The sequence below is a fragment of the Rutidosis leptorrhynchoides genome, chromosome 9 (assembly GCF_046630445.1).
Source record: "Rutidosis leptorrhynchoides isolate AG116_Rl617_1_P2 chromosome 9, CSIRO_AGI_Rlap_v1, whole genome shotgun sequence".
Taxonomy (NCBI): domain Eukaryota; kingdom Viridiplantae; phylum Streptophyta; class Magnoliopsida; order Asterales; family Asteraceae; genus Rutidosis; species Rutidosis leptorrhynchoides.
In genome coordinates this window covers 335568524-335582724 of record NC_092341.1, presented here as the reverse complement: position 1 = coordinate 335582724, position 14201 = coordinate 335568524, and the positions used below count along the sequence as shown (strand labels likewise).

At 32.4% G+C, this 14201-nt stretch overlaps 1 protein-coding gene across 1 annotated transcript; it reads right to left on the bottom strand.

Annotated features, from left to right (window-relative positions):
- Positions 1-1027: 1027 nt before the first annotated feature.
- Positions 1028-3175, bottom strand: LOC139866773 (probable (S)-N-methylcoclaurine 3'-hydroxylase isozyme 2). Its single transcript, XM_071855062.1, has 2 exons — positions 2246-3175; positions 1028-1839 (listed from the first exon to the last, which is right to left on the bottom strand). Exons 1-2 carry the CDS (start codon positions 3119-3121, stop codon positions 1234-1236), a joined length of 1482 nt encoding a protein of 493 aa, XP_071711163.1. The 5' UTR covers positions 3122-3175; the 3' UTR covers positions 1028-1233.
- Positions 3176-14201: the final 11026 nt, after the last annotated feature.

Genomic DNA, 14201 nt, shown 5'->3' with positions numbered 1-14201 from the left:
AAATAAAATAAAATAAATAATGCAAATATACGACTATTAACTTGATATTTTCGATTCAGGTCATCAAACTGGATGACAAGTTTAACTGTTTCCACTTAGGCCTGTCCATGCCCACAAGATTTGGGCTAGAATCTGCTCACTTAATAAATTAGATTCCCAGCTCTATTGGCCCCTTGCCCCCTTGTTAACGAAATTAATTTTAATGATTTATTATTATTTATTTGTTTGTTTTTTTTTTTAACATCATTATCCAGGGAAGACTTACACACCCACACGTTCCATCTCCCACAGTTGCATAACCTGCCCCAACTGCTGTCCAGGAAGAAACCCGGCTCAATCCGAGGGCATGGGTGGTAAAACCCCCCCTCCCGGCCTCCCCACTGCCCCCACAACGTGATGTGCGGAAGACACTCTTGGATGAAATTCAAAGATAAAGGGGCAACCTTTTGTGCAATGTTGCATCCCACGAGAGTCGAACTTCTGACCTCTCACTAAGTGATCAGAGGCGGAGACAGGGGGATGCATGTGGATGCTTTGCATCCCCCAACTCTTCAAATAAGCGAATTATAGTTTGTTAAAAATTGTATATTAGTTGTCAATATCCCCTAATAATAAGCACAAGCATCCCTTTAATATCTCATCGTTACGATGTATATACGAAAATTTTATGTTAGATATTAATTTTTTTTAAAATGCATTCTCCTATACGTGGATCCTGACTTCGCATCTGTAAGTGATGCATGTCATTATCACATGAACTATAACACAAAATTTTTATTTATTTATTTATTAACTATTATTAACTGTTGTTAACTATGTAACTTAACTATAACTATATATATATACAGTATAACTTAACAATGACGTTCAAAACAAAATATAAATAGAAAAATAAATCAAAAGAACCTTATTTAACTGTAGCTAGTCAACAACATTATAATACTAGATACCTTTCACAACTTCCGTTATTGTGAAAGAACCTTTTCTTTTTAAGCTTAAAATTAACAACCTGATCTTATTCCGAAAAATAACATATTTCAACATTCATATTCAAGCAATTTCATTTATTTCAGTTCATCAAGTAAATATAATAATAATACATAGCAAAAAATGTAACCAACCTTTATATCACGAAGTTGGTTCACCTACAGTTGTTTAACTTACATAAACAAAAATATAACACCAAACAAAAAAAAAAAAAAATTACATATGAACTGATCATTAGGCCCATTATTATTCTCTGTGTTTGAAGATAAGCTTAAGAGGTGTTTCTTTCTGCAGAGTCACCCCAAATTTTTCAGTCATATCAAGTTGGGTTGGATCCGCCCCATTTGGAAGTATCCAATCGAATTCAAGTATCAAAGACGCTAAAATTGTATGCAAACTCTTAAGACCAGAGGGTAAACCCGGACACATCCTTCTGCCACCACCAAACGGTATGAACTCAAAATCGCGACCATAAAACTCAACATCTGACCCAAGAAACCTTTCGGGTTTAAAACTGAATGGGTCTTCCCAAACATTTGGGTCATGACTAATCGCCCAAACGTTAACCCATATTTGGGTATTTTCAGGAATCGTGTAGCTCATAACATCACAAGTTTCAACTGCTCGTCTAGGAATTAAGACAGGAACAACCGGGTGCAATCTTAGTGTCTCGTTAATAAAAGTAGTGAAGTAAGTCAATTTAGAAAAGTCAAATGTCGTAATTGAATTGGTTCCGATTTCGGTTTTCAACTCTTCTAGTACTTTTTCCCTGATATCTTTGTTCTTGATCAACTCAGCCATAGCCCATTCGATAGTTGTAACCACAGTATCCGTACCGGCTATGAATAATTCCTGCAAGTAGTAAACATTTAAATATTAAATACATGAAAGTCTCATATTTATTGTCTACTATTCCTTTTTAGGCTGTTTCAAATAAATTGTCTACTTCCATAAACAGATAAAAAATAATACGTTAAATTTCTTTTATGCCCTTACTATATGCATGTTAAACAAAAAATCGTACAACAAGTAAAGGGTAAAGCTGAAAAATTAACAAAAAGTACACGTGACAATCACTTTTCTAAAACTGTGTGATTTTGTCGGGTGACAATAAAATTGGAACGGATGGAGTAATTAGTCCTCCCTTTATCTTAAAATTACTGTTACATACAAAATTTTGTTGGATTTAAGATATGTTTGATAAAAATTAATTTTGCACTTAGTAAGTTTGACTGAATTTTTTTATTTAAAAACTTGCCAGAACCAAGATGTTGATTTGAGCATCATCAAAGTTATGTTCAAGGAGTCGATCCAAAAAGTCTTTTTCACGTGCCACCTTGGACGCCTTTGAAGAAGCAACATGAGCTCTTCGTTCTTTAATGATAGCGCCCGAATAAGCAGTCAATTCGTCAAGATGATTCAAGCTATCCTTTCTTAATCCTTGAAGATCTAATCCTCCAACTATTGGAAACAAATCACTTACATTAGGTGTAATTGCATTCTCCAACACCTTTAGAAGTCCAAATTTCAACTTATGAGCAGTTTTCTCATCTTTTAAATCAAGAAAATCTTTACTAAACAACATGTTGCTTAAAGTGTTAGTTAATGTAGTAAAAACAAGTTCTTCAATTTGGACAACTTTTCCTTGTGTGGATTTCAAGTAATCTAACATGATATTCAACTTTTCGCTTCTCAAACTTGATTGAAGTTCGATTGCTTTAGGCGAGAACAACTCATTTTTAGTAAGAGTTCTACACGATTTCCAATGATCATTGCAATCGTTTGCCCAAACAAAGTAGTAATCTATGAAACTCTGTTGAAGTGCGTCGGGGATACTACGACCCGAAAGTTGACGATCTTTAGTCTTGAGAACTTCTTCGGCTGCTTCTGGCGTCGAAGCTATTACTAGAAGTCGAGTACCTAAACGAACTGAAATGAGTGGGCCGTATTGTTTAGCAAAGTTGGCTGCAGCAATATGAGGGTCCTTGACCATTTGGTGCCCGTTACCGATAATTGGCAATGGACGTGGACCTGGTGGAAGGTTTTTATCGGACGAAAAATAGTTTCGAACGATTAGTAACAAGAAGAGAGGTGTTACGAAGAGGAAGAAATAAGAGAGCAAATTGATCTCCATGGGTCGGGTTGAATTGAATGTGATTTGGTTTGTATAAAATGAGATGTTTAATTTAAAGATTGGTGTGGTGCAGTTTGTACACGAAGGTGTGTTTTTATAGGCTTCAAGTTTTCGACTTGTAACAAGGGCTGATGGCGTGCCTTTTTTGTTTGTTGGTGCATGTTGAAATATATATGATAAACAGTTATATATCATAATATGTTATTATACTATATAATCCCAGGGTATATTTATACGAGTATTTTAAAAGGAATAAATAAAATGATAATTGTCCGGTCGCAATAGGCATGCAAATTTGGTTAGATTAATAAAAGAAAATTATTCCTTATCAAAAATACTAAACATGTTACATGTAACATGTGAACAGATAGTGTTAAAAAACAAACTCAGTGTACTCATAATCGAGGCATAATGGTCACCGTTTTGATTCTTTAACTTCTCACTCAATTTTAGGAATGATCTAACCAGGCCGTCTCTACAATTTAGAGGCCCTAAGTGAAAATAAAAATGGGCCCTTATACACGTTAAATTTTTTTAATACAGATAAAAAGATTATGTTAAAATTTATCAATACGAAAGAAGTTTTCAAGACATCCGTAACAATTTTTTTTATTATCAAATATTTATTCGACAATATTTTATTTAATTTACTTAACTATTCGACAATTGTATATATAATAAAAATTTTGGGCCCTTCTAATTTTTGGGCCCTAGGCAGTTGCCTATGTTGCCTATGCCCAAAGACGCCTCTGGATCTAACTCAAGTATTATTACCTATACTACCATAAACGCAATATCCACATGTCACTTAAGGCTCTAAGATGTGTGACAATCTACGTATTCTATGATGTAAGATCAATTTATCAAGCACACATTAAGCAATAACTCATGTCATTTTTCATACAAGGATTAAAGTCACAAGTAATTTCAATTATCACATACATTGCATAGACCTAAGTTTCAAGGCAAGTTTCAAGGTGCTTCTATTGTGTACAATATAGTTGTGATTTTAACCCAACCCTACATTTTTCTTTACATAATTTAATTTTCAAAAATTAACTTTGTTTATTAGAAATAAATGTTTCTTTGTTCAAGCTTTTCTTTTTCAATCATAGTTTTGTTAATTGTCACAACATTTAGAGTACACAAATATTAAAAAGACTAAAAACAAGCAAGCTTACCTCACCATGTGAATGGTGGTATTTTTCTCCAAAGTAATGGATGTAAGTTTGAGCATTCAGGTTCGATCCTTGACTCCACATCACACGAGTGTCTTGAAGGTGTTTCTAATATGAAAATTTTCATCACGATTCAAGGCTAACTCATCCAAAATCTCTTTTTTGTTCTCAAACAACTAGAGCTTAGTTTCAAGATCTTTAACTCGGGTTTTTGCACAAAATAGTTTTTCGACATGACAAAAACGTTTTTTGAGCAAAGATTAGAGCAACCGCTTTGATACCAATTGTAAGTAACTAGATGGGGGGTGAATAGTTACTCAATGGTTTCTTAAAACTTTTTCAAAATCTTTAGCTATTAAAAGATAAGTTTTAAGTGCGGAAGCGTTCGTGTTTGTTAATGCAAGTATGTAAAGAATGTAAGTGCACAAACACGAGGATTTATAGTGGTTCGGGAGAATGTTAACTAATCCTCCTTAATCCACTCCCCAATTCTAAGAATTGAGACTTTTCTTCACTATGATACCCCAAACCCGGTGGAGTGTTCGGATACAACACTAGCTCTTCGATAAGCCACTACTTATGAACCCTTACGTCCCTTTGAAGAATTCACAAACACCAAATGCTCTTACCACAAGATCCTAATGCTCTAGCCTAGTGAAATCACAACTACCTTCTAGATCCCTTTAAGAAGATAGCTCACAAGTAAACTTATAGCTAAGCTTACAATCACTCATAGTTCTTCAATAGGTCACACCAACTTAATTCCCAATGAAATTGATCAACTTTCTAGATCCCTTTAAGGAAGTTGAATCATTAAGCAAGATGGTGTTTCCTATCATAAGAACTATCTAACTTCCTTGACCTCCTAAGTGAAATGTCCCGTTCATATTGATTATAAATGTTCCATATTAATTGATTTCGTTGCGAGGTTTTGACCTCTATATGAGACGTTTTTAAAAGACTCCATTCGTTTTTAAAACAAACCATAACCTTTATTTTATCGACAAGGTTAAAAGGACACCACCTAGATTATCAGAAATGATAATCTAAAAATATCACACTTACACACTACCAATACATATTGGTTTACAATATTAATATGTTACAACAAAGTAAATCTCGAATGCAGTTTTAAACAATATTATACAAGCATGCTGACACTAAGTCTTGTCCATATATTAGCATGCAATAGCGGAAACTCTTAATAATCACCTGAGAATAAACATGCTTTAAATGTTAACAAAAATATTGGTGAGTTATAGGTTTAACCTATATATTATCAAATTAATATAATAGACCACAAGATTTCATTTATTCAATAATGCTACACTCGCAAGTGTATAAAAATCATTCTATGATGAACACCTGGTAACCGACATTAATATAATGCATATAGAATATTCCCCGCATACTCGCAAGTATGTCATAAATTAGCAATCGAAATCACCATATAAATCGAAGTATTAAAGCATTCCAAATTCCAGAATGGGGTTTGTTAGGCCCATAGATCTATCTTTAGGATTCGCGTCAATTAGGGGTCATTTCCCTAATTCTTAGGCTACCAGACTTGAAGGGGCAATAATCGGTTTAATAATCCAACCATAGAATGTAGTTTCGCGTACTTGTGTCTATTTTGTAAAACATTTAGAAAGCTGCATGTATTCTCATCCCAAAAATATTAGATTTTAAAAGTTGGACTATAACTCATTTTCACAGATTTTTACTTCGTCGGGAAGTAAGACTTGGCCACTGGTCGATTCACGAACCTATAACAAATATGTACATATATATCAAAGTGTGTTCAAAATATATTTACAACATTTTTAATACGTTTTACTGTTTTAAGTTTATTAAGTCAGCTGTCTTCGTTAGTAACCTACAACTAGTTGTTCACAGTTAGATGTACAGAAATAAATCGATATATATTATCTTGAATCAATCCACGACCCAGTGTATACACGTCTCAGGCTAGATCACAACTCAAAGTATATAAATTTTTGGAATCAACCTCAACCCTGTATAGCTAACTCCAACATTACTGCATATAGAGTGTCTATGGTTGTTCCAAATAATATATATACATGGGTCGATATGATATGTCAAAACATTTGCATACGTGTCTATGGTATCCCAAGATTACATAATATATTAGAATACATGTATAATACAATATGAGTTTGCTAGGATATGATTAATATAGATTTGTTACCAATTTTCACGTAGTTACAACAAGCAAAAATATCCAATCTTGTTTTACCCATAACTTCTTCGTTTTAAATCCGTTTTGAGTGATTCAAGTTGCTATGGTTTCATATTGAACTTAAGTTTATGAATCTAAACAGAAAAAGTATAAGTTTATAGTCTAAAATACAGGTTACAAGTTATTTTTGTAAAGGTAGTCATTTCAGTCGAAAGAACGACGTTTAGATGACCATTTTGGAAAACATACTTTCACTTTGAGTTTAACCATGATTTTTGGATATAGTTTCATGTTCATAAGAAAAATTATTTTCTCAGAAGAACAAATTTTAAATCAAAGTTTATCATAGTTTTTAATTAACTAACCCAAAACAGCCCGCGGTGTTACTACGACGACGTATATCCAGTTTTACGGTGTTTTTCTTTTTTTCAGGTTTTAAATCATTAAGTTAGCATATCATATAGATACAGAACATATGTTTAGTTGATTTTAAAAGTCAAGTTAGAAGGATTAACTTTTGTTTGCGAACAAGTTTAGAATTAACTAAACTATGTTCTAGTGATTACATGTTCAAATCTTCGAATAAGATAGTTATACATATATGAATCGAATGATGTTATGAACATCATTACTACCTCAAGTTTAGTAGGTAAACCTACTGGAAATTATGAAAAAATAACTTGAGCTTCAATGGATCTTTGATGGCTTGGAAGTTCTTGAAATAGAATCATGACACGAAAACAAGTTCAAGTAAGATTATTACTCGAATTAAGATAGTTATAGTTATAGAAATTAAATTAAAGCTTGAATATGAATATTACCTTGATTTAGAAAGATAACCTACTGTAAATAACAAAGGTTTCTTGATCTTAGATGATTGCTTGGAATGGATTAGAAAACTTGGAAGTAAACTTGTAAACTTGGAAGTATTCTTGATGTGTTCTTGAGTAATTGTTTTTATGATGATTATAGGTAATAACCAAAGATTGTATTTGATGATTTTTGCTGGAAAAAATAGTAACTTAGACGTTCATGGAAGAGTGTGTGTGTTTTGAGAGAGAATTGGGAAGAAAATTAGAAGTGAAATGGAGTAGGTGGTGAGTGGTGAAGGTGAGTGGGGTTAAAAGAAGTTCTTGTTTTTGTTTCCTTGCTCATAAGTCATGCTAGATGTTAAATGATGGTTCCTACATGGTTAAGTGACTCATATGGGCTGCTAAGAGCTAATCATTGGAGTGTATATATCAATAGTAAATACATTTAGAAGCTGTGTATTGTCCAAGTACAAATACGAGTGCATACGAGTAGAATTATTGATGAAAATGAATGAGGATGTAATCATAAGCATTTTTGTTAAGTAGAAGTACTTGGATAAGTGTCTTGAAGTCTTTCAAAAGTGTATGAATACATATTAAAACACTACATGTATATACATTTTAACTGAGTCGTTAAGTCATCGTTAGTCGTTACATGTAAATGTTGTTTTGAAACCTTTAAGTTAACGATCTTGTTAAATATTGTTAACACATTGTTTATTATATCTAATGAGATGTTAAATTATTACATTATCATGATATAATGATGTATTAATATATCTTAATATGATATATATACAGTTAAATGTCGTTACGACGATAATCGTTACATATATGTCTCGTTTCGAAATCCTTAAGTTAGTAGTCTTGTTTTTACATATGTAGTTCATTGTTATTATACTTAATGATATGTTTACTTATCATTTAACATGTTTATATATAGTGTAACAATATCTTAAAATGATTCATATGTAATTAGTAAGACGTTGTTATAACGATAATCGTTATATATACCGTTTTCAAGTTTCTTAATTCAATAGTCTCATTTTTATGTATATAACTCATTGTTAAAATACTTAATGAGGTACATACTTATCATAATATCATGATAACTATATATATATATATATATATATATATATATATATATATATATATATATATATATATATATATATATATATATATATATATATATATATATATATATATATATATATATATATATATATATATATATACATATGTATGTCATCATATAGTTTTTACAAGTTTTAACGTTCGTGAATCGTCGGTCAACTTGGGTGGTCAATTGTCTATATAAAACCTATTTCAGTTAATCAAGTCTTAACAAGTTTGATTGCTTAACATGTTGGAAACACTTAATCATGTAAATATCAATTTCATTTAATATATATAAACATGGAAAAGTTCGGGTCACTACAGTACCTACCCGTTAAATAAATTTCGTCCCGAAATTTTAAGCAGTTGGAGGTGTTGACGTATCTTCCGGAAATAGGTGCGGGTATTTCTTCTTCATCCGATCTTCTCGTTCCCAGGTGAATTCGGGTCCTCTACAAGCATTCTATCGAACCTTAACAATTGGTATCTTGTTTTGCTTAAGTCTTTTAACCTCACGATCCATTATTTCGATGGGTTCTTCGATGAATTGAAGTTTTTCGTTAATTTGAATTTCGTCTAACGGAATAGTGAGATCTTCTTTAGCAAAGCATTTCTTCAAATTCGAGACGTGGAAAGTGTTATGTACAGTCGCGAGTTGTTGAGGTAACTCAAGTCGGTAAGCTACTGGTCCGACACGATCAATAATCTTGAATGGTCCAATATACCTTGGATTTAATTTCCCTCGTTTACCAAATCGAACAACGACTTTCCAAGGTGCAACTTTAAGCATGACCATCTCTCCAATTTCAAATTCTATATCTTTTCTTTTAATGTCAGCGTAGCTCTTTTGTCGACTTTGGGCGGTTTTCAACCGTTGTTGAATTTGGATGATCTTCTCGGTAGTTTCTTGTATTATCTCCGGACCCGTAATCTGTCTATCCCCCACTTCACTTTAATAAATCGGAGATCTGCACTTTCTACCATAAAGTGCTTCAAACGACGCCATCTCAATGCTTGAATGGTAGCTGTTGTTGTAGGAAAATTCTGCTAACGGTAGATGTCGATCTCAACTGTTTCTGAAATCAATAACACATGCTCGTGGCATGTCTTCAAGCGTTTGTATCGTCCTTTCACTCTGCCCATCAGTTTGTGGATGATAGGCAGTACTCATGTCTAGACGAGTTCCTAATGCTTGCTGTGATGTCTGCCAGAATCTTGAAATAAATCTGCCATCCCTATCAGAGATAATAGAGATTGGTATTCCATGTCTGGAGATGACTTCCTTCAAATACAGTCGTGCTAACTTCTCTATCTTGTCATCTTCTCTTATTGGCAGGAAGTGTGCTGATTTGGTGAGACGATCAACTATTACCCAAATAGTATCAAAACCACTTGCAGTCCTTGGCAATTTAGTGATGAAATCCATGGTAATGTTTTCCCATTTCCATTCCCGGATTTCGGGTTGTTGAAGTAGACCTGATGGTTTCTGATGCTCAGCTTTGACCTTAGAACACGTCAAACATTCTCCTACGTATTTAGCAACATCGGCTTTCATACCCGGCCACCAAAAATGTTTCTTGAGATCCTTGTACATCTTCCCCGTTCCAGGATGTATTGAGTATCTGGTTTTATGAGCTTCTCTAAGTACCATTTCTCTCATATCTCTAAATTTTGGTACCCAAATCCTTTCAGCCCTATACCGGGTTCCGTCTTCCCGTATATTAAGATGCTTCTTCGATCCTTTGGGTATTTCATCCTTTAAATTTCCTTCTTTTAAACTCCTTGTTGCGCCACCTTTATTTGAGTAGTAAGGTTATTGTGCTTATATTCATAGCTTTTACTCGAATAGGTTCTCTGTCCTTTCTGCTCAAGGCATTGGCTACCACATTTGCCTTCCCCGGGTGGTAACGAATCTCGAAATCGTAATCATTTAATAACTCAATCCACCTACGCTGTCTCATGTTTAGTTGTTTCTGATTAAATATGTGTTGGAGACTTTCGTGATCGGTATATATAATACTTTTGACCCCATATAAGTAGTGCCTCCAAGTCTTTAATGCAAAAACAACCGCGCCTAATTCCAAATCATGCGTCTTATAATTCTGCTCGTGAATCTTCAATTGTCTAGACGCATAAGCAATTACCTTCGTTCGTTGCATTAATACACAAATGAGACCTTGCTTTGAGGTGTCACAATATATCACAAAATCATCATTCCCTTCAGGTAATGAAAATATAGGTGCTGTAGTTAACGTTTTCTTCAACAATTGAAACACTTTCTCCTGCTCATCCTTCCATTCAAATTTCTTCCCTTTATGCGTTAATGCAGTCAAGGGTTTTGCTATTTTGGAAAAATCTTGGATGAATCTTCTGTAGTAACCAGTCAATCCTAAAAATTGACGTATATGCTTCGGAGTTTTCGGGGTTTCCCACTTTTCAACGATTTCAATCTTTGCCGGATCCACCTGAATACCTTCTGTAACGACCCTACTTTTTTCGTTATCTTTTACCGTTAATTATTTAACGACCGTTAAATGTTATTCGTGCCACATCATTTCTATGACCTATATTATTATTTTTGTAATAATATATTAATTATTATGTGTCAAATGAATATTTGTATTCATATTTTAAATCGTACGTTTCTACGTGTCGCGGATTTCTATCCGGCGAATCTTTTCGGTTTTCAAACCAACGGTCGAGCTTTTGGGATTTTTAAGTCCTAATTATTTTAAATATAATATTTTAATGTCATATGAATATATATAGTGTTTATATATATTTTTCGTCGCGTATTTGTTATTTCTCCGGATTTTCAATCGCGTAGTCGTGTTTTCGCGTTTCGGGTTTCATTCGGGCTTTCGGGCCACAAGCTATTGATCTATACTTCAAAGTGGGCTAAAGGGAACCCACTCCCTCCCATATCTTAGTCGAAAACCCCACCCATATGCCAAGGGGTTGTTTTGTCAATTTTGCTAATTATTTCTACACTTACACCACTTGATACATTTTACCTAAACCTAGAAAAACCCTCATTTTTCCTCTCCTCCATCTTATGGACGACTTACTCCACCTTTTTCATCAAAATTTAGCAAACCTAATCAACAATCAATTATTCATCATCTATCAAGATCAATTGCATAATCGGATTCATCATTTCGCGATCTTTAATCTCCTTCTCAATTTTTGATTTGGGGATGAACATAAACCCTAGCTTTTCAATTTTAATTTATTTTTAATGATTTTACATGTATGTTAATGTTATAGTACTTGTATTTGATTGTGGTGTTGTTAGTTTGCTTAGAAATGCTCGATTTCGTATGTTTTCGGTTGATCAAAATTGGGACAGCAGCTATATCGATTAAATCAGTAACTTTGGCTAATGTTTTTGATTAATTTAAGTGTCTTAATGTGTTATTCTCATTGAGTACATAATTTTAGGCTTTGGATTCATGTTGTTTTGAGTTTCGGATCAAAAGTTGTGCTCGATTTAGGGTTTTGTTGAAATTAAAATGTAAAAACGATTTTGATCAGTTAGGGTCCGACTTTGTGACCATATTTGGAGTCTCTAGGGTGTATCATTGGGTTAGGATTGATGATTGGATGAACATTCATGTTCGGTTCATCGAAATCCGAGCCACGGATCACCCGGAATGACTAAAACAAGATTTAAAACAGATTAATGAATATGTTTGGCTAATTGCTGTAGGTCACGACTTATTAACTGACCTTAGGGTGTTCTTGAGCTCACTAATGTGTCGGGTTGGTTGGTTAGACGAGGATATATATAAAATTCATCGAAAACCGACACCCGGGGCTCAAGTTATGACCCGACGAATGTTTAATTAAAACTTATGGTTATAAAATGGAACTTATGATATAAATAATGATTTTCATTATTATTAAATTACTTATGATATAAAAGTAATTATTTTAATTAAAGACTTATGATATATATATTTATTATATCATTTATTAATTACTTTATGGTTTAATTAAACTTTTAATTAAACTTATGATTAATAATACTTTTATTATTAATGAAAAATACTTAAGATAAGTATTAAACTTATGTTATGAGATTATTATTATAAGACTTATAATAAAGGTTAATTAATTATTTAATTATTATAAGGCTTAGTGACTATTTAATTATAATTTAATTATTAAATACTTATGATTTAATAATCATAATTAGAAACTTATGATATGATTGATAATTCATTATTAAATAATAATACTTATGATATGATTTAAAATCTATTATTAATTAATAATAATTATATTATGACTAATATTTAATTAATTAATTAAATACTTATGTTATATTAATTATATCATTTAAACTTATGTTAACTTTAATAATTCAATTTAATTTAATTAAACTTATGTTTTGACATAATTATACATATATGACTTTAAGTAACATTATATCCTATATTATTAATATAACTTATACTTTTAAAATTAATGTTGACTATGTTTGACCAAGTTTGACTTTTGAGTTGACTTTCGGTTGACTTTGACTTTCAGTTAACTTTTGTTGACTTTCTAATTAAGGAAACTTTCCTAACTTATAAACTTTCTAAAAATAGAAACTTTCCTAAAATAGAAACTTTTCTAAAATAGAAACTTTCCAAAAATAAAATGTTTCCTGAAATGGAAACCTGCCAAAAATAGAAACTTTCTAAAAATAGAAAGTACGTGTCCTTACGCTGTCCTGATCAAACCGAAGCATACTGAGTGATGTTCTATGTTTACTTGCAATAAGTACTATAGCTATCATACTAAGACTTGACATAAGTTAGTTATTTATATCGACCTGCTTTATTTATAGGTCGGCGTTGTGATCATTCTTGATCACTTTACTTCGTTTACTGTTCGCTTTTTGTGTGGTTACTTCATTTTCTTTAAGGTGAGTTATAGTCTCATTTTTCCATTTTAAATCTTTTGAGATGAGAATACATGCAATTTATTTTATATTTTGGACACAAGTGGAAGTTGGTTTAAATTATTCATTGTGAGTCGAACAAAAATATTCCCTAATCTGGTAATTGTAATCACTGGTTTCTACTGGTGAACGCGAATCCTATGGATAGATCTATCGGGTTTGGCAACCCCATTTCGAGCTAGTCGCGCTAGCAATTTATAATCGAAATGTTTAGTACTTCGTTTTTAGTTGAAGATACACTTGTTCGGTGTATATTATTTATTGTGTTTGGTAAGGGTAAATAAATGGTTAAGTGGTTACCAGGTGGCTCACGGAAAATGGAATAATGTTTTTATATGTTTTTTAGCATATAATTTGGTGGTCAAAAAAGGAGTTTTTATGTTTTCAAACATAAATTTTTATGGTTTAAATTAAATATTGTTTGCAATATTAAACCTATAATTCACTCAACATTTTTGTTGACAGTTACTCGCATGTTCTATTCTCAGGTTCATGATTCATTGCTTCCGCTGTGCTTAGAGAGTCTGCATATTTATGAAGGCAGCTTTTGTTAAACAATAACTTGCATTCTATTTTGATACATTTAATAGTGGATGTTGTTGACTTGTTTTGGTCAACTTTTGGTTAAGTAATAATTTATGGTTTTTCTAAACTTACACATTTTGGTAGGTTTCCTTTATAGAAAATCATTTTTAAATAAAGAATGCAAGGTTATTTATCAAATTCATATAGAGTTATGATCAAGCTGTGGGACCAAGATAACGATGGTCGTCAAGTGTACTTTGACGATCGTTTCAGTTGGTATCAGAGCCTTGGT